We start from the raw sequence: 21,903 nt of genomic DNA on the forward strand, positions 1-21,903 counted from the left end.
GAAAGGGACAGACAACAGAGGGACTTCTCAACTTCTCCATTCCCAGTCGGAGCCAAGCGCATTTGCTCTTGGCAGCAGCCAGGAGGTAGGGCAATCGTGTATCCAGACCCAAAACAAAAATCTGTCCCTGTACTAAACTCAAGACACAGAACAAGAAAGCTGCCTTTAAAAGAAAGGGCTCATTTGGAGCCAGTGGACTCCAGCCAGGCCATTTGCAGCGAAGCCTGAGCACAGCAGAAAACGGCTTGCTTTTGCGGTAAGGATTAACTCACCAGCCACTCTCTTTGGGTTGTGCTTTGATAAATGAGGCTAACATCACCTTTCCTGGTAATCGCCAGGTTAACAGGAAGCTACGAGAGCAGGTGCCGAAGTCACCACTTGCTCCGGGCAGCCGGCTACCCCTGGGCTATAAATCATGGCGAAAAGGACTCTTGAGCTCAGCAAAGGAAGGGGAGGCTGCAGCCTAGAAACTCCCCAACTCAAAATAGAAAGTAAGAAGTCCACTCCTCTCCCCCAACGCACCTCACTAACATGGACTTGCTTTGGGGAAACCACACGTTGATCCACAAGTGGGGGGGGGGGCTGGGTGCTTTTAGTTTCCCATTCAGCACAGCACAGGGATGGGTTCCTCTGTGCTCACAAAAAATGAAGAGAACAAAATTCTGCCCCAGACAATCTGCATTCCGTGCAATTCCAGAACCTAGGTAAATTACGCCTCGACTTTGCGGCATTTATTGTGCAAATATTTTTCAGCGTTTCGCATTATTTAATCTGGGTTTGCTAGTCACGAGCGGGGGGGAGAGATGGGTGCTTTGCAGTCCCCCCCAATCAAAAAAGCATATTTAGCTACCTCTCCGGATTCCGAGATTTAAGCAGGTTTTGCTCACACAGCTTTAAGCATCTCTTCAAAGTAATAAGGGCCAGAAACCTGCTTATCTTCTGTTAGTGAAAATGGAAGTTCTCAGGAAGCTGAAGTGTTGCACCTGATACCATCTAGGAGGCGTCAGGGAGGGAGGGAGGCAGAGAGCATGAAGTCATAGCTAATGGCCTGACTGGGGCCAGCTGAAAACTTTTTTTTTGTTTCAGCCAGCCTACCCAGACATATAATTTAGCTACCTCTATCGCTTTTAAAAGCTGTATTGATTTTATCTTTGTTTGTAATGGTGATGGTTCTCTGTGTATGTGTGTGTGTGTGTTTAACAACAATGCCTTCATATATATTTGTTCTTAATTGGACTGTGAATTTGAGCTGTGTTTTATCCAAAATTCTGTTTCTCCCTTGATTGGAGAGTTTTTTGATCAAGCTGGTTATAAATCTACTAAAACAGTCGTTCCCAAACTTTGGGGGGCTACTGCCCCCATTGGTTCCATCATCCCATCCCCAGTGCCCCCTACTCTATAACGAGCATTATTCAGAATAGCAGTTTGCACGACCCTCTATGGAAGGTAATAACACAATGAAATTCAAAACAGTAACAATGAATGGCACATGTATTCAAAATCAAATTAAAACTATTTAGTTTAATTATGTCAACAATGTCAGTGAGCTTGATCCAGCAATACCCATTTTTCAAAGCCTCATGGTCATTTACCAAAGTAATAATAAGTTACACCTCCAGCACCCCCCTGCCGCCCCCTTGCCTCTTTGCAACCCCTGCCCTCCACCCACTTTGGGAACCTCTGATCTAAATAAATAAATCTGCACATATGAAAAAGAAGCCCCCTCTCTCCCAATATGGGTCACGCTCTAGAGTGATGATGGAAATGTCCTATCCAGAATTCTGGGCGGGACAATGAGACCGGTACCAGGAGTTGGTACTTCCAGGAGGCTGGGGAAGAGGCTGACCATCTCTGTCCTCCCAAACTTTTCCCTTTTGCTGCTGCCAGCCTCCTTTGGAGTAAAGATATGGCAGCCAGCTGCATGTCAGCTAGCCTGGTGAGAGGAGGACCCCTCCCCTCTGAACTGTATGTAAGCCAGGCTCCTTGGAGAGATGGAAGACCAGAAACTTTATTTTCGTTTTTACTCATTTTGCTTTTTATTTATGCACTTAAACCTTAACTGTTTTGTTTGTGTTTTTGTAATGTTGAATTTTATTCTGTTTGTTAAACTGCTGATTATTCTCATTTTTTAATTTACTGGCACGCTCTTGCATATTTGTATTCTTGAAAGATCTACATTGGCTCCCAGTATGTTTCCGAGCACAATTCAAAGTGTTGGTGCTGACCTTTAAAGCCCTAAATGGCCTCGGTCCAGTATACCTGAAGGAGCGTCTCCACCTCCATCATTCTGCCCGGACACTGAGGTCCAGCACCGAGGGCCTTCTGGCGGTTCCCTCATTGCGAGAAGCCAAGTTGCAGGGAACCAGGCAGAGGGCCTTCTCGGTAGTGGTACCCGCCCTGTGGAACGCCCTCCCAACAGATGTCAAAGAGGAAAACAACTACCAGACTTTTAGAAGACATCTGAAGGCAGCCCTGTTCAGGGAGGCTTTTAATGTTTAATAGATTACTGTGTTTTATTTTTCTGTTGGAAGCTGCCCAGAGTGGCTGGGGAAACCCAGCCAGATGGGCGGGATATAAATAAAAAATATTATTATTATTATTATTATTATTATTATTATTATTATTATTCTGAGGTTTGGAATGTTCTCTGTAAGCTGATATGGGGATGGTGCATCGCAGAACAGTGGCATCTAAGGAAACTCAATCAATCCACCCCTCATCAAATGCAGTTGCCGTGATCTTCAGAAATGGGACCCTCTGCTTCTGCCCTGCTTGCCAGAAGCCAAAACCTGCCGCCAGGTGCCGCCCAGCCGGTTGCCGTGGCAATCAGCACAGTGCCGCATGTTGCAAGCATGTGCTTGACAGTGATGGCCTGCCCTGAGGATACTCTTCCACCTGTGCCTGAGGGCGCCCCAGATGCAGAAGACGACAGCCCAAGTTGCCCTGACCTGCTTAATGTGCTACAATACTGATGCATCATAGAATCACAGAATCGTAGAGTTGGAAGGGACCCTGAGCATCATCAAGTCCAGCCCCCTGCAATGCAGGAATATGCAGCTGCCCCATCCAGGGATGGAACCTGCAGCCTTGTCATCATCAGCACCCCCCACTAGCCAACTGAGCTATCAAAGCAGCCTAAGAGACCCGCTTTGCTCTCAGTATGGGAAGCAGCCCCTATGGCGATCCTGAACAGCTTTTCCGAGCCAACTCCAAATAAATAGGTTGCTTGAAACACCTCCCCTCTGTGGCCTCCTCCCTCGGCACCAGTCTGTGACTAAGAGCCAAACCAACCTTGTCTTTCGAAACCTTGTGCGAAAAGGGGCAGCTCCCATCGGTCTTCTTGCATGTGCCACGGAGAAACCTGTTGAGAAGATGGGGGAGAAGAGGGAGGTCTGAGGAGCTTTGGAGGGAAGCAGATGACAACTGGAAAATTTCGGCAGGGGGGGGGGAATGGTGGAATTCAACCGTTGCAAATATATTTCTGCTTGCCGTGCGGAACAATCCTCGCTCTCCAAACCCTGTGTGCTGTTTTGGCGGTTCTCCTGACCCCCTCCCCAGCCGATTCCAGGGGGTGCACAGCAGGAGGAGCGGGGAGCCCCACTGCACGAGTGGAAGCCCTTGTGCATGGCCTCCACTGATGTTGCGCAAACCTCACCCAAAAGCAATTCAGCTTCCACCAGCACGAGGCAAAGGTCGAGCGCAGATATTTCTTTGGAAAGGCCTGTCCAAAGATGGGACAGGCTCTGTCGATTTCTGCAAAATTCCCACGGACAACTTAGGCCAGTTTTAATTTACTGACATGTTCGCTTAGGGTGGCGTTTGCAATCGCAGACAGCTGTGACCAATGTGTGGATTATACATGTGTATCTGATGCACGCTGGACACAAATGGAGACGTGCCCCTTTTCGCCTCATTAACTTGGTTAATCCACTATGTTTGTGCACAACAGTACTGTCCCTTCCTGGCGCTTCTAGAAAGGAAGATCATTTACCGCGTGCAGACGGCCACCTTTTCCGGGTCATGGATGTAGGGGCACCTCTCGCCGCGGTTGCATTTGCCAAAGCGGTTGTAGTACATGCAGTATTCCTTCTTCTTCTCCTTCTTCTGCTTGGCCTGGCGGATGATGGCCAAGCTGCGCTGGACGGCTCGGCTGAAGGGAAGGAGAGAGACAAGCAGCTCACTTCAGCCCCGGCCAGCAGGGCCAAGCGGCAGGCATGACCATTCTTAAAACTACATTTATTAATTTTGTGTAAAAGACAAATTGTAACTGACAAATGCATGAGGGAACTCATCAGAATTACAGCAAAATTAAGTAATAAATAACTAAGATTTAAACTAATAATAATAATAATAAGGATTTAGTAGGATTGTTCTGCCCTCTTTTCTTCCACAATGTGCAGAGCAGAGCTCCCAAAGTACTGGCCCCTGATCTCTGCTGTCAAATCTTCTCACTGTTAAAAGTTCCATAAACTAGCCTACACTTTGCTGGTACACTAGGGAGCCTCTCTTCCCCTGTTTGTAATTTATACATTAAATGCTAAAACCCTCAAAGCGGGTTATTAATTAAATAAATACATTTACATGCTGCCCTTTCACCTGAAAATATCTGGGTGGTTCACAAGATAAAAATACAGGAGATGTTTACTGAAGTCAAACCAGACCAGATAAGAAGTGTCTTTTCTAGCTACCCCTCTCTGTAAACGGACTTTGAGCATTAGCTTTTCAGGAACGGTCAGGAATGATGGCAGCGACAGTCCAGTAGCATTTGGCAGGTACTGCAAAGGATGCTCTTGCCTTGAGACCGGGGTGGCCAACTCTCAAGAGACTGCGATCTACGTTCAGAATTTAAAAATGACAGTTGTCTACGCCCGTTTTTTGGGGGGTTCAGCTCAAAGTTGTTGAACTTCTTTTAGAGAGGAGAAAAGGCCCCTTTTTTAAAAAAAGGGTTTTTTGGGGGGGATTCTGTGGTTTTTTTGTGAGGGGTAAAGGCAAGCGACAAAGAGGTAAAGTCACTCACAAAAAGATCGCTATGGATCAAAACAGCAGCACAGAGGAATCTCCGCCTTCGTCTTCCTTTTCAGAGATCATACAACAATGGAGGGCGGGGCAAGGGGGCGGGACAGGAGTCAGTTTTACTGACACTAAGGAAAGGGAGCCAGAGATCGACCGTGATCTACCAAAACCTCATGGGGATCTATCGGTAGATCGTAATCGACCTGTTGGGCATCCCTGCCTTAGGACATCACTAACTGCCACAATATCTGCCATCTCCCCAGGCAAGGAAGCAAGAGAGCTTTTCAACACACAATACAGTACATGCCTAAAAGTAAACCAGGCCTGCAGCTTTCTCTCTCTCTCTCTCCATCCATTTCCACTGCTTTTTGTCCCCCACCCCACCTTAATAATTGGCAAAACGCCCTCCGCCAATCCAGCCCTTGGGAGTGGGATGGAGAAGAGAAAGAAGGGACATTGTAACAGTCCATCATGTCTCTCAGTCTCATTGTCACTCGGTCAGACTACAGCCTTTTGAGAGGGCATAGAAGAGTTTCGGGGTCTTAGCAAAATGGCCAGGGAGGTTCCAGGGCTTCCAGGATTAACAGGACACTTGCTCTGTTCACATTTTGGGGACTAGTGTCTCTCCTCTCGAGGGAGGGAATACAGACCTTGCGATGTAGCGGCTGGTGGTCGGCCTGCTCAGATAACTGGATGGGGAATAGCCAGGGGAGCCGTGGGCAGAATCCAGCCTCACTGTTCCTGGAGAGAAGGAGAAACAAATGAGATGCTAACTAGCACTCATGCAGATATGAAAGTTGCAAAAGGAACTTGATCTTCTCTTGATTTGCAGGGGGGGGGGCACCGTACAAAGTTCCGGCACGGTAAATAAGCACATCTTGGGTGGGCTGAGGTGTTGCCGCCACCTTGCCAGCAGCAGGAAACTGCCAGGTGTCTGGCTGGGGATCAGAATAAATAAGGCCAGGGACTCAGGCAGCATTGCAGAAAGGCACAGGCTTGCCAGCGATGTGCCATTCCCATGTCACAAAATTTGGTAAGGACCCACCTGTATGGCAACAGCTGAGGAACTAAGAGAGCTTATTTTGTATTTTATTTACATTTCTTTACTCAAGGCCTTTGTCTCCTGCCTCCAGCAAACTGCCTTGAGGGTTGGCAGGGACAAAGGATGCTGCGGAGAACAGGGCAACCCAAATGATCCAGGGGATGGAGAAAACCCACTATGAAGAAAGGTCGCAGCGTTTGGGACTTTTCTGTTTAGAGAAAAGGCAAGTGAGAGGCAATGTGACAGAAGTTTATGAAATTATTCATGGCATGGAGAAAGCGGGTGGAGAAAATTTTTCCTTCCCTCTCTCATAAAGCAAGAACCCTTGGACATCCGATGAAGCTGGGCGTGGGAAGATGCAGGACAGAGAAAGGGAAGGACTTTTTCATGCTGCACAGAGTTAACCAATGGAAGAGGAGGCAGCGAGGGTCACCAACCTGGGTGACGTTAACAGAGAACTGGACAAAGGCTCTGCTCTGCCCCAACCATCCCATTCTCACGGAGGCTAACCAGAGGCCTGTGGAAAAGCAGGATTTGAGCACAATAGCCCTCTCCCCTCCTGCGGTTGCCATCAACTGGCATTCAGAAGCAATGCTGCCTCCCCGTGTCGGCTGAGTGTGGCCGTCATGGCTAGTGGCCCCCAACAACCCTCTCCTCCATGACTTGGTCTAATCCAAGGTTTTAGGGAGATGGCGCATGGGATCTTCAACATACAGAAAATTTGGGTCTATGAGAAGGCATGCTCTGAGAAAGCTGGGAGCTGAACTGAAAGGCCTCGTTTCCAGAAGAGAGTTTCACGCCACTGTTGCTTCTTTACATCGCGGCTCCCTCCCCCAAGGCATGATGGGGAGTTCCTCCTGCATTGTTCTGCCCTGTACCATCAGCCGAGACGTGTGCCTGAGCGTGGCAGGTGGGGAAGAGCGTCATTCCGTCGTTCACCTGCCAACCAGAGTGTGTTCCCGAGTGAGTGAGTGGAATTTGATAGCGTGTCAATGAGCACTCTCTTCACCCGGGCTGTCACGCAGCCCGCTGGTGACGGCACAGGCCCATCTGTTCCATGTGCAAATAAAATTGCTGGCGCAGTCGCATTCCCGGAGCATTGCTGCCGATCAGAGGCATCAACCAAGCCCAGCCATGGGGCAAACTCCTCTTCTCTCCCCCCCCCCCAAGACAGGCAGTCACTGCAAAACATCTGGATGGCCCCTCGCAAGATGGGACCCTTTGCTATGGACTGGACTGAGCTCTGTTGCCTTGTGTGCATCTTCTTCTGGGATGTGGCAAAGCATTTTCTCCCCATCACCATCACAAGGTTTTCTCACCATGAGGATTTTGGCAAGATCAGCCAGTGATCTTTTACAAGTGCTACTTTCCGGTTGTTAAAAAGCGCTCATAAACTTGCCTGCTTTGGGAAGAAGCGCTAAAGCAAAAGATAAGATGGGAAGCTGGGAAAAGATGCAAAAAAGTTCCAAGCAGACCCTCAAGAGCAGAGGGGGCTTTGCAGTCTGAGACACTGTCACTTTGGGGGGGGGAATGAGGAGGAGCCACACTCTAATTCGGCAAATAAATGCATGTCAGATTTCCACACCCTCTTCTGTTTCAAGCTTGATCCAGGCTCCTCTGCCCGCTCTCTGCAGGCTCCAGCATGCATGGCTGCCCATTGGGTGACATCCCAACATGCATATGCCTCACGTGTTGGTGTGTGAACTGCCTCCCTGGGGGAAACAGCAGGACTAGAAGGGCCACTGCAAACAAGATGCTGCAAACCTCTGCAGACTACAGAGTTGTGGCCTGGGGTTTTGGGGAAGGGTAGTTTAACCCAGGCATCCCCAAACTTCGGTCCTCCAGATGTTTTGGACTACAATTCCCATCTTCCCTGACCACTGGTCCTGCTAGCTAGGGATCATGGGAGTTGTAGGCCAAAACATCTGGAGGGCCGCAGTTTGGGGGTGCCTGGTTTAACCTTTCCCACTCCCATGCACAGTTTTCCTGACTAAAACTCTCCACCCACCTTTGAAAGTGCAAGGCAAAGCATTCAAGTATCACGTCTATCCATATCTTCCCTCTGGAGAAAACAGGTGAGGGGTTGCTTCACATCAGGTAAAGGACCTCAGAAGGAGGAGTGACAACCCTTCTCCCAGAGCAGAGGCTTCTACATGAGCAAAACTTAGCCTCATCCTGGATCTGCAGACTAGATTCATGTCGGGGGGGGTGCTGACAGGACAGGTGGTCTTGAGATGGGGACTCCCCATCTCCAAACTCCCTCCTCCTAAGTAGGTAAGTCATGAGGACCTGGGAGCATGGTCCTCTTCTTCTCCTCATACTGAAGCAGAGTCTGAAGCCAGGCTTCTTCAACCTCAGCCCTCCAGATGTTTTGAGACTACAGTTCCCATCATCCCTGACCACTGGTCCTGGTAGCTAGGGATCATGGGAGTTGTAGGCCACAAACATCTGGAGGGCTGAGGTTGAAGAAGCCTGGTCTGAAGCCATGAAACGCCATGATTCACAGCAGCCCTCCAGACCCCTGTCCCCCCATCCCAAGCAAAGTGAAGAAAACCTGTCATGAGCTGGAGTCTGGGAAACTCTGTTCCAGCAGATAAGCGCAGATGCCTTTCCAGCTACTGCATCTTGAGCAAGAAAAAAAGAAAGAGAACTAAAGTTATTCCCTCCCTCCTGTCTGGCTTAGAGAAATGAATGGCTAGAATTTTTAACTAATGAAATAGAAACCGATAGATCAATAGCTGGAAGCCAAACAGCTTCATAGCTGGGCTTTCATTTTATAAAAACGGCCTAATTTATTTATCTCTGCTGGAAGTGTTCGCAAAGCTGCGTTCAAACTGTTTAAGGAGCCCTCTTGCCTGCTGTGGACCTGCCTTGGGGCCGCAGGAACTTAATAAATAAATAAAATTATGACAGCTGCTCCCAGGGAGCAAGCCCCACCAAAACGGAAAGGGGTTTGGCCCACGGTCCTCTGAGGCACTTCCAGGAACCATGTTCCTTTCAGTGGGGGCTGCATCCAAGGCCTTTTATCAGTGTGTGATTACAATATTAAGTAGGTGCTCGGGTCCAAGAGGTAGAATCATAGAATTGTAGAGCTGGAAGGGACCCCGTGGGTCATCTAGTCCAACCACCTGCAATGCAGGAGTCTCAACTAAAGCATCCATGGCAGGTTCCACACTAAAAAATCTATTAAAATCATACAAATAATTACAATAAAAAGAGCATGGCACCCAGTTCCCCAAAGCCTATGGGAACAATTGTTGCTAATAACATATACAATATAATAAATAAATAAATAAATAAATAAATAAATAAATAATAAAACAGCATGGCTCACATGCTTACCAACCCTTTCAATCCACCCCATCCCCAGACACCACCATTCCAGCCTCAGCAAGACGGTCTGCTGTTGAACTTTGCCGTGGGCATTTCTGCGCAGGCTCTTCGCTCACGGGGGAAATGGGCTGCAACACTGGCATGGTGACATAACGGCAAACAAGGCAGTGTTGTGCGTGGAGAGGTCAAGTCATAGCAAACATGGCAAAATCACGTCCAAGGTAAAGGCAGCAAGAGCAGAGCCCAGTTGAGGCAAGGCAGAGTCTTCAGGACCTTGGACAGAGCACAGAGTTCTGGGATGGGTGGAGAGCTGCAGCCAGAAGCACAGGCTACCCTGGGAGCCAGTCTTCCCAATTGGAGTCCTAGAAGGACTTGGAGGGCCTCTTCCCCACCTGTGCCCTTTCGGATAGGTCAAGGTCAAGCGGCAGGGCAAAAGCCAAGTGCAACATTAATCCGGGGATATGCAACGTGGGTCCCTCCAGGTGTTGTGTACTGACACCTTCATGAGCCACAACCAGCATGGCTTATAGTTTGAGATGATGGGGGTTTGTAATCCAAAACATCCAGATGGCATCACTCTGGCTACCGCTGCATCATTCCATCTTCTGCCCCCAAAGAAATGGAATTCTGCAACCTTCAAAATCCTGCAAACTGGCACACATCTTCCTTTACCTATTTTAGTCTTCTGCCGCCAATTGCAGGGGGAAGTATTATGTAACACTGATCACAAGAAATCCACACACATTGGAACCTACATTTGCCTTCCAAAGGGCTAGAAACTCGCTTTAAAATAAAAATACAAAAGCTGCCATGCCTAGGACGTTGGGTGAAATTCAACGCCATGCCTACACAACCGTATTAGCAAACTGAATTATCTCCCCTCTCCTCCTCCAATGTCTTGGGGGTTTCTTTTCACCCTCCAGAGCAGATAAGGAGGCAGCACCAGGGGAGGGGAGTAGCCCCATTGTGCTAGCAGTAGTCCTTGCACTGGCTGCCGCTAGTGTACTGGGTTTGCTAAATCTGACCTGCTGAAGTAGCTGTGATTCCTGCATTGCAAGGGGTTGGGCTGGATGACTCTTGGGATCCCTTCCCAGTCCACAATTTTACGGTTCTATGAATTCAAGAAAACGTCCTGCTCAGATCAGAACAGGTTACAGCAGCCCACAGAGAAGGGTCCCTGTTCTCAAAGGAATCAGAAACTAAAGTAGAAAAGAGAAGCAGAACCAAAAATCTGCTAGTGTTGAAAACAAGTAGTATATCTAATTAATAATCCCTGTTCTTCCAGATATTCTTACTTATGAACAAAATGTGCATTGTTTTATCCTTATCACATGCCTGCCTACCCCTGGAGCTCCATCCAGAATTATTTTTCCCTAACTGTAAAGCAACATTTAGCCAACATTTCTAATCTCTTGTTTTTGAATTGCCGTATGACTGGCTTTTACTGTTCTTGGGTTTTGCATTCTGCTGCTCTTATTGTATTTTTATTATTCTTGCAAGACACGGCACAGTTTGTTTGTTTTCAAAGGGCAAAAGAAAAAGGCCCCTCAATCGCCCACACCACAGACAGGCTCTCTTTCGCCACGGCTGCAAGATGCGCCCCCGGCTCTCCCCACCTGCAAGAAAACTATTTGCATCTTGTACAGGATGCTAAGCAAAGGCACTGCCACTCACGTGCCCCAGGTATCCGTTGCCTGATGAGCTTTATTTGTGTTGCAATGAAGCATGGTGACCCAGCGGGGGCAAGGGTCAAAAGGAGCATGTTGGAGCTGGAAAACTACAGTGTCTCTGACACCCAGTGGCTGTGAAGGCAATAATGGCCAACAAATATCTTAAAAAACAAGCCCATTATGCAAAAAAAAAAAAAAAAACCCCAACCCCTTCTTGTCCTCAGAGAACTGAAACACACCACGCAGGGCGGGGGGGGGGGCAGGTCAGGCTCGGCTAAGCGGACTTGGCTGGAAGGGAACAAAATGCCTGAATGGCCACACACACACACACACACACACACACACACACACACACAGCTCTGTGAATTCGTTCCAAGGACTGAAGAGGGAAAGTAGTTAGGCTTGAAGAAGATCTGCTATTAATCATCGCCATAATCATGCATTTAATGAACACGACAGTTCCCTCTCCCTCTGGAGGGACGCAGAGGTTCTCGCAGCAACAAGCGCTTTGCGACGCACTCGCCAGAGGATGCCGAGAGCCTGCCAGAGCGGGACGCCAATGGCAATGCATCAAGGCGCAGCACGGCACCCTTTTCGTGGGCTGTAGTGGGAGTCTTTCGAGGCAAGGCGCTGCGGTGCAGGCTGGGTGTCCTTAAAATAGGGAAATTTCCTTGACGCACCGTTCACATCCAGAGCCCTTGTTGGCTATGCAGGGCATGAGTGGGCTGCATCAATAGGAGTATAGCATCTAGATCAAGGGAAGTAATAGTACCACTGTATTCTGCTCTGGTCAGACCTCACCTGGAGTACTGTGTCCAGTTCTGGGCACCACAGTTCAAGAAGGATACTGACAAGCTGGAACATGTCCAGAAGAGGGCAACCAAAATGGTCAAAGGCAACCAAAATGGTCAAAGGGAGCTGGGCATGTTTAGCCTGGAGAAGAGAAGGTTAAGGGGTGATATGACAGCCATGTTCAAATATATCAAAGGATGTCATATAGAGGAGGGAGAAAGGTTGTTTTCTGCTGCTCCAGAGAAGCGGACACGGAGCAATGGATTCAAACTACAAGAAAGAAGATTCCACCTAAACATTAGGAAGAACTTCCTGACAGTAAGAGCTGTTCGGCAGTGGAATTTGCTACCAAGGAGTGTGGTGGAGTCTCGTTCCTTGGAGGTCTTTAAGCAGAGGCTTGACAGGCATATGTCAAGAATGCTTTGATGGTGTTTCCTGCTCAGCAGTGGGTTGGACTGGATGGCCCTTGTGGTCTCTTTCCAACTCTACGATTCTATTATTCTATGATTCTATTCTATGTTCAGGGTCGGGGCCTGGGAAAAGAGTCTTGACAGGACCAGATCCAAGGACGTGCAGGTAGATGTGGAGGAGGCCAAGACAGCTGACCTGAAAGGTGTCCATTCAGCCTGGGATCCTCAGCAACCCCGGAAACCCAACGGGTGCAAGGTAGGTTGCAAAAATGCTTATTATAGGCCAGGGCAACCACTAGCGCTGATTTTTCAGGGATCAAGAAAGTGCTGTGTCTCTATCCAACATGACTGGACAGGAATAACCACACACCTTCCTCCTGCTGCTTAAGATGCCTCACTAAGCCAGTGCAGAGCGCCTTGCTCAGCCTCCAGAGCTACCTCTGATCTGCCCTTCCTAGGTGTACTTTTAGTTTCAGCAACAACAATCTTACAAGATGGCCCTCAGAAGCAGATACAGCCCTTAGGAGAGGCTTCCCTATCCTATCCTGGAATGCATTAAAATATCCACACACACCAGCATTTAGGCATACACGTTTAATTAAAATGTATTTCCTGGCTTTTTATATACAGTATATAAAGGCGGGACTGTTGACATAAGCAGAACCCTAAGTATAGAATGGAACAAACTTTCTAGGGTACTCTAAAGTACAGGTGAAACTCGGAAAATTAGAATATCATCAAAAAGTGCATTTATTTCAATAATGCAGCTTATTATTTTTTAATTTTCTTTTAATTTTTACAAATGCTTTCTTTTGGAAATTCCACAGTAATAAAACAATACAAAAATAGACAAAAATAAACATCACATCGCTATTACATTTCATTAAGTACATTCCATTTATAATTGACCCGCCTAACGACAAATAATTACAATTACAACAAATAAAGGCTTGACATATCTTGCTTTGCCTGTCATGCATCTATCTCATATATTGGTTCCACCTTTTAAGTTGTGTTACTGAAATAAATGCACTTTTCGGCGATATTCTAATTTCCCGAGTTTCACCTGTAAATGCTTTTGAGGTTATCGTAAAAGTGTAAGAAGTGCCTGGCTGCTGGATCAGACCAAGGACCCATCTAGTCCAGCATCCTGTTCTTGCAGCATTTGACCAGAAGCCTCTGAGAAACCTTCAAGCAGGACCTGAAGTTGCAGGGCTGGGAGGCAACCACAGGCCAGAGAGAGTTCTGTGGGATTTCAGGGCAAGACAGGCAGAATCCAGAATCCAATTATTCTCTGTCCAGCTTGCACCCTCCTTCTCCATGTGCCAACATTCAGACAGAGTTTCTCCAGTCCCCACAAAGGACGCTTTTTGTCTCTAGACGGCAGCTTCGAAGAAATCTCCATAGGTGAAGGCAAGGCCTGTGAACACATTTGCACCCCGGCTGCAAGATCCTTTAACACAACCATCGAGAAGGAATGGGAACGTGTCAACTTGAGTCATTACCACTGTTTACTAAATGAACTCATCCATGCACCATGCGCCTCTAGTGACTATAGCACCCGTTGCCGGAGCTGAAAGTTGACGAGGGCTCTGATCGGTCCTTCTGAATATTCAGTTCCTTCTGCAAAAGGATTGAACTGAAAACATTTCTGAAAACTTCGGCTTTGCATTAACCCTCGAACCAAGTTGGCCTCTCAATCAAAGACAAGTTGACAAAAGGTGCAAAGCAACATCTTTGTTTGTGTAGGTCTACTGAGAATGGGCAAATTGTGGGGACTCTGTAAGGGGCTGAAAAATGGGTGCCCCAAACTTCCTGCAATTCAGCCATTTATTTTTTTTCTGAGTAGAACTTGGCATACTGTCAGAATGTGCCAGAGCTTCTCAATTGGGTTAGAATGCCATGCAGAGAAACAACAGGCAGCCTCTCTTGAGGGTGGTTTGATTGGGCTGCATCTCAGCATCAGTGACTAGATGATCTGACCATGCTGCACACAGAGCTATGTCAGAAACCCCAATCCCAGGTCACAACAGCTTGTGCTTGAAAGGAGGTCAAGGCAGTACATCATGCAGAGATGCAGCAGGAAGCCTCCTCCATGGGACCAGTTCAGGTTCGCTGGAGCTTTTTATTGACAAACTGATTCCATGTGGCACATGGAAGCAGCTCTCTTGTGCGCCTTGTCCCCTGCAGGCAGCTTTGGGATCATAGCTGCACGATTTGCAACTGTAAAGAAACATCCCCGTGTGTCTGGATTACACATTCTAAATTTAGAGATTATTTCTAAAATGCACCTAATTTTTATTTCATGTCATAGGATTGCTCAAGTGCCCAGAGCAGAGTATCATTTTACAATTCCTGAAACCCCTGAAGGCACATGGAGACAAGCCACTCCTCTTGCAACACACAGGCTTTTGCAACTGAAAACTGCTTTTATTAGACACATGGTCTTTTTTTTTAAAAAAAAAAAAAAGATCTTTGCATCTTTAAAGTTTTGTTTGTCTGATATTTGTTTTGTTTCCCTTTGCTATTGGGGCTTCCTCATATTCCAAAATGCCCTAGGCAGAGATTAGACTCCATGTAGAACAAAGTGTGCCCATTGGGAAGATGCGATGCACAGAGCCAGGTTTTCTGCAACTGCCTACATGACGATGCCATGGATAGGGGCAACACACAAGGAGCTTTGCAACCTGGAAATGCTTCTGCATGCAGCTTTGCTGCTGGATTCACAGACAGGGGCACTAACCCCGGAGCTCTTTTTATCCACACTTACTTGACACAGAAGCAGCGCCCCTTCTTGGAGAGCAAGGAGCTGGCCACAGTCATGGAAGCTTTTGCTTCTGCACTGCACTGCGATGTGTGCAAATGTCCTTCAGGGCTGCCCGGGAATTACAGCTAGAGCAAAGCAAGAACCTAAGAAGTTGCCTTGCATGGAGTCAGACCATCTAGCTCAGCATTGTCTTACACCAGGCTTCCCCAACCGGGTGCCCTACAAATGTTTTGGACTACAACTCCCATCAAGCCCTGGCTGGGGTAATGGGAAGGCAAAGTTTAAAGTGTCTGGAAGGCACCAGATTGGGGAAGGCTGTTCTCTTTCATGTGGACAGGCTCTGCCCCTCTGCTCAGCAGCCTCCCTTTACCAGGTTGGACCAGAGGCCCTTTCCATTAATTCACCTGCTTGATAAAAAGCAGCGGCCCTTTCCTGCACCTGCCACAGATGCCACCTCCCCTCTGCTTCACGCGGCCGCCTTGGCGCAATTTGTTCTGCTAAACCTGTTTAATGCATGACCTCGGCACCTAGGAAAGGTATTCTTTTAACCATGAAAATTCCTTTAATCGGCCGCATTAGCATCTTGCATCTGCAAAGGCAGCCTTATGGCGAGCGCTGCCTTCCCCCCCTCCCCTTTCCATTTCAGCCCCACTTTCCATTTCAGAGGCCCATGGCTTTAGTGCTGAACAAAACATTTGTGAGCCTGGCACCGAGGAAATTTATTTCTTTAATTATTACCCATTTAAGCAGGTCCAGCCATTTCCAAGCGGATCAGCACTAGCTGCTGCTGGGGGCTCATTTATTTTAACTCACCCAGCGGCTCAAGTACTCCTTCCTTGCCAGAAGGGAAAGGCTAAATGGACGCTCCCGTTACAACAACAACAACACACCCATTTTCTGTTGCTTTCTTACTTTCCAAAGACCACTTTTAAAGGCTCAAGTGCAAGAAAATAGGATTGGGCGCTACATAAACACACACTGGAAATCTGCAGTAAAAAATTCGGGTGGGTAATTCTGGATGCAGGTGTGCAATTCAGCCCTCTCTCACCTCCCCCCCCCCCCGCTCACAACACAGGCTCCCTCACCCCCCATTCACCCACCGCCTTTAGAAGCCACAGGCCCACAACCCAGAGGGGTTCCTTTCAAGAGCAGCTTCAGGGACTGAACTGCATCCAGCAGGCAAGGAGTTTCAACTTTATTTTCATGGCACAGCGGCCTCCCCCACAAATTGCCTGACACTTGGCACCGGGGGCAACAATTTAAAATCAGAAAGTCGACCGCCCAGTTGGGCAGGCGGAATTTAATCGCTCCGCTTCCCAGATTGTGGCCATAACCTTGTTGACTACAAAGGAGCGAGGTTACAGTGGCGATCTTGGGCTCTGCAACAAGCTACCCAAAGTCTCCTGGTTAATGCATTATATTACTCTGAGGGTTTGACACGTCAGAAGAGCCTGCCTGAAGTAAGTGGCTGCTTCATATATCAGAATTTCCTGCACAGAGATTAATCTCCGTGTAAGTGGAAGGGTTAGATTGCGGAAACATGACACACGCGGGCCTTTCTGCCACAGATGCACAGGCAAATCAGCACTCCCAAGGAGTGTGTGTGTGTGTGTGTGTGTGTGTGTGTGTGTGGAATGAAGACACAGTTCATAGCCCACGGTTGGTCACTCAAGGATTCATCTCCATATAAGAAACTGAAACCTGCAAAGCAGCCCCTCAAAATGGGATTGCTGCTACAGGATGTGCTTGGTGCTTTTAAAGGAATCATAGAATCATAGAGTTGGAAGAGACCACAAGGGCCATCCAGTCCAACCCCCTGCCAAGCAGGAAACACCATCAAAGCATTCTTGACATATGCCTGTCAAGCCTCCGCTTAAAGACCTCCAAAGAAGGAGACTCCACCACACTTCTTGGCAGCAAATTCCACTGTCAAACAGCTCTTACTGTCAGGAAGTTCTTCCTAATGTTTAGGTGGAATCTTCTTTCTTGAAGTTTGAATCCATTGCTCCGTGTCCGCTTCTCTAGAGCAGCAGAAAACAACCTTTCTCCCTCCTCTATATGACATCCTTTGATATATTTGAATATGGCTATCATATCACCCCTTAACCTTCTATTCTCCAGGCTAAACATACCCAGCTCCTTAAGCCGTTCCTCATAAGGCATCATTTCCAGGCCTTTGACCATTTTGGTTGCCCTCTTCTGGACACGTTCCAGCTTGTCAGTATCCTTCTTGAACTGTGGTACCCAGAACTGGACACAGTACTCCAGGTGAGGTCTGACCAGAGCAGAATACAGAGGTACTATTACTTCCCTAGATCTAGATGCTATACTCCTATTGATGCAGCCCAGAATTGCATTGGCTTTTTTAGCTGCTGCTGAAAAGCTTAAGTCCTGCAGCCTCTCTGCCCAGAAGGCCATTTCAGACCAGTTTGCTCTCTCCATAAATTAGCTGCCTTTCCAAGATTTGCTCTCGCGCCAACTGAAGGAGTCAACCCACTATCATCGAGTTCTGCAGGTGGACAGAAAGATAAGCCCCTAATCAGAATCCATTTCTGTACACAGCCGGTTTGCCCTGCACACTCTTTAACGTGATTGAGCTGTGCATTGTGGACGGTCCCAGGATCAGGAGACTTGCATAATACCATCGGCCAGCCCCGCCTTAGGAGTCCGGTGACCACGAAGGAAGCCCTCGCCACTCTTGCCCGCCAGCCATCAGCTGGTGCCCTGCCAGCCATGGCTCAGCAGTCTGCACAGGTCAGCACGGAGCCTGCTCAGCACAATTCACATTAATTGGACCAAAACTTTTCTGGGGCCGACACTTCGCACGCACAGAGGCCAACCTCAGCAGAAAACATCTGCAGGGGGATGCACAGCCATTCTACAACTCTCGCATATAAACCGTTGGTTTTAAACATGGGTTTTTTTGCTCTACCCTGAAAGGTATTTCACAAGGAGGTTTGAATGCGATCTCAGAGCTACGGGGCGTGCACTGCAACGCATGCATCCCAGCTGCGAAGGGACTGCAAAGAAAGTTGTCAAAGGTGCAAAAAATTCAGTAATCTGGGTGAGGACACATTTTGAAAAAGTGCAGCCTTTGCCAACCCGGTGCTCTCCAGTTGTTTTGCATTGTGACTCCTATTAGCCCCGGACAGCACAGCCATAGGATGCTAGAGCCAATGGGAGCATGTTCTTGCTGGTAGGAGCTGGCAGGAGTTGTAGTCCAGAACATTTGGAGAGAACCAGTGTTGCTGCAATGGTGCAAGGTGGCTGCAGGGCGTCCATTCAGTGGTTCCCCCAACCTCAGTTCCTGGTAGGACACAACGCTGCCTCCTTGGATGAAGCTTCATCAGATACACAAAAGCCCAAGAAGGGGCCTGTGGACATTAAGCAGAGAACAGGTTGCTCGTGTGATCCCTTGCAGTGACAAAAGGAGGTGGGTGGGCTGGGGGTGCCCTGAGCACTTTTGGCTGCTCTGCAAAATGTAGAATCGGCATTCCCGTGACATTCAGCCCTTCTAAAATTAGTTGGTAAACAACCAGCCGAGTGTGCATTTTCTTCAAACGCTTTTCGTCCTTCCTGGCAGCAATGACGGGCCTTGGCAGCCTGGCGCCTGGTCAGCCACCCCCGCACTCGGCTCTCCTGACTGTGCAAGGGGGTTTCCCCGGCCACCTTGGGATTCATGCTGATCAGCACACACGTCCCTGGGGAACTCTCTGGCATTGCACACTGAAGGATCCCGGGGCGCTTAAAAGCACATGGTGTTCATAAGAACATACGAAGAGCCAGCTGGATCAGGCCCAAGGCCCATCTGGTCCAGCATCCTGTTCTCACAGTGGCCAAGCGAGGTGCTTGTGGGAAACCCCCAGGCAGGATTCTTGCACAAAAGCCCTTTCCACTCCTCTGGGTTTGCAGCAACTGGTATTTAGAAGCCTTGTTGCCTCCAACTGTGGAGGCAGAGCAGAGCCATCACGGAGCCTTCGACAGCCCATGCATGCTTCCTGGGGGACACTAGCATCCAAAGCCTGCCTTCAGAACAGGCCAAGTTTAGTTGAAGTGGTTTGGGGGATCCTGTGCATATTTTTCTTGCATCAGTTGGATTGCTTCCACTTAAATGTCTAAATATCTGCATGCACCGTTATCACACTGAGGATTGGACTGTCCTAAGAGTTGCATGGAGGCAGAGAATTGACCACTGTCCCCTCACTCACCCATCTCAACACCTGTCTTTTGCACACTCACACAATGAAACCACTACCTTACCAGCATACACAAATACTCACATGAGGGGGAAAGGCAAATCAGGCACAGGATACGATCCAGAACCAACTGTTCACATACAAACATGTCCATGTCTTTACATCAGCAGTCCCCAATATGGGCTGGTATTCAACAAAGTTTTACTCAGAGTACAGCCATTGCAACCTCCCCGCATTCTCCCTGCAACCTTGCGAGGTAGGCTTGGCTAAGAAAAAGTGCATATGTTTACGGACTGAGCAGGGATTTGATCCTGAATCCTCTCACGGCCAACACTCTTACCAGCTTCAAGCTCCATTCAGTTCCTTGGTTTTATCCTTTCTGCTATTCACGTCGTTTTTTATTTTCCCCTTTTTCACGACCAAGTGAAAGCAAAAGAGCCCCGGATGTGCAACCCCCCTGGAAGGAGGAGATCATAATATCTACAGACTCTGCTCCAGAGGGAAGCTGGAGGGTGCCTACAAACGCCACTTGGGGGCCTCTTCAACTCCATCACAGCGCCAAGAGTGTGTTAAGCACAACCAGAGGCGGCTCTTTAATAGATTGAGGTCAGGCTCGCTTTCCGGACAATGTCAGCCCTTAATTTTGTTCCTGCTGCTTTCAATCTTGTGCTCGGGGCTGCCTTCCCCCATCACTCTCCCCTCCCTGAAACTTCTCTGTGGAATTTGCTTTTTGAAACAGCGAGGGGTTCTTGCCATCACTAAAGACCTTGCCTATTTCCTCGACTGCCTGTAACTCGTGCATCCGGCACAGAGCCAGGCAAAACTCCTTATTATAGCGGCCGGTTAAATATCTCACACCTTTGCTGAGTGGAAGAATGCAAGAAGGGCTCTTCTGTTTCAGACCTATTTAGTCCAGCATCGCATTCCCCACAGTGGACGCCCAGGTGCCTCTAGGAAGCCCACAAACAGGACCCCAGTATAACAGCCCCGTCCTCACCTGCAGTTCCAAGCAGCTGGCATACGGAGGAGGACGGAAGTGGGGAAGGGTCGTAGCTCACTGGCAGAAGGAACTGCCTTGCATGCAGACGACCCCAGGTTCAATGCCCGCCATCTCCAGTAGAGCTGGAACGTCTCCAGCCTGAAACCCACGGGCTTCTATCAGCCATTATCTTCCAGCCTAATCTACCTTGCAGGGGTGTCGCCAGAGTAAAAAACAATAACCCCATGTAAGATCCTCTGAGCTGCTCAGATGAATGGTCAAATATGTATCTATGCATTTAAAAATGTTTTTAACCTACAGCTGCAAAGACCAAAGCAGGCGATAATAATGTACTTAAACTATATCGGCTGGTGCTCGCTTCGGCAGCACATATACTAAACTATATCGACTGATATTCTTTGTCCCTTTAGGGTGTGCCATTTCAGGGGGTGGAACTTATTTTACCCAAATTTCTTCAGTGAAGGGTCTTAAAAATATGTTTGTGAAGAACTAAAAACTGCTTTTTTGTGATTGGACAACATTTAGCTTGGTAAGACTATGTTTGATGAAGAAGCACATAAACCGCATTTATCCTTTTGAAAATGTCAGGTACTGTAATGCCAAACAAACAAACAAAATTACAAGTACTTGGCAATAATTTCGAAAGATTTCTATGCAATTTTATATACATTTCACACCAAGCAAAACTAATTTTATTAATTTAAGCAAAGCAGTTTTTCAATTCCCAAGTCATGTTACAACTTTTGAGCACCCCTCATTTTTTGGAATTTGAAAGTTGCAGCACATTATGTTCCATCTGCCCTCGGCTATGTGTGCAATTTATAAATAGGTCATATAAAGAAGGCTTAAATCTTAAAGAAATGGGAAAGTAATGAGACCCAGAGGTCAGCTTGCCTGGTCCAGAATTGGTTTTTCAGGCAAAAACTCAACCCTTATACATATGAAGTAATTTTTTAAGAAGAAAGTCCCTTTGACCGTATTATATTAGTAGTAGTAGCATCTTGCCCTTCCTTCAAAAGGAAGCCAGGCCAGAAAAAACATCCACTTTTTAAAAAGCATCCCAGAACAGTCAAAGCATTATAAAAACAGCTGCAATTGAAAACATGCTGCCAAGGAGTGTGGTGGAGTCTCCTTCTTTGGAGGTCTTTAAGCAGAGGCTTGACAGGCATATGTCAAGAATGCTTTGATGGTGTTTCCTGCTTGGCAGGGGGTTGGACTGGATGGCCCTTGTGGTCTCTTCCAACTCTGTGATTCTATGATTTCATCCAGTGGTCTCAGGGTTGCCAGGAGCAGGTTTTTTTTTCCTTGCCTGGGTAGACAGGGATGCTTTCAAATTATTCCTGATAGCAGACAGACACGCCTCGCTAGGGAGGGCATTCCACAAGCATATGCAGAGTCCTTTCCTCTTCCTGCTGAGCCACACAGCTGGGAGAAGGGGCTTTGAGCTGCCCTTCTCATTCCCAGGTGAAACGTCTCGTTTCAGGCCTTGCAAGTAGGAGATGAGCAGGTCAAACTGGACTGCTTCAGGTTGCTAGGGGAGAGGGGGGGGTCATAGGATAGGATGTTCCTCCACGGAACGAAAGCTCCCACCAGGAGCTGGCCCTTTTCTCCCTGACACCCCGTTTCCTACATGTGAGGATTCTTTACTGTAGGCCAGAGCATGCCATCATGGGAGTCCTC

At 48.0% G+C, this 21,903-nt stretch overlaps 1 protein-coding gene across 1 annotated transcript in view; it reads right to left on the minus strand.

Annotated features, from left to right (window-relative positions):
* The window catches only part of ZC3H3 (zinc finger CCCH-type containing 3), a 236,474-nt gene that overhangs the window by 60,889 nt on the left and 153,682 nt on the right, over positions 1–21,903 (minus strand). The window contains exons 6-8 of the mRNA XM_035124913.2: positions 5,664–5,754; positions 3,992–4,150; positions 3,292–3,361 (exon numbers count right to left, since the gene is read on the minus strand). Coding sequence (XP_034980804.2) covers positions 3,292–3,361; positions 3,992–4,150; positions 5,664–5,754 — 320 coding nt within the window. The remainder of the gene's footprint in view (positions 1–3,291; positions 3,362–3,991; positions 4,151–5,663; positions 5,755–21,903) is intronic.

This window comes from Zootoca vivipara, chromosome 8, assembly GCF_963506605.1.
Source record: "Zootoca vivipara chromosome 8, rZooViv1.1, whole genome shotgun sequence".
NCBI lineage: Eukaryota > Metazoa > Chordata > Lepidosauria > Squamata > Lacertidae > Zootoca > Zootoca vivipara.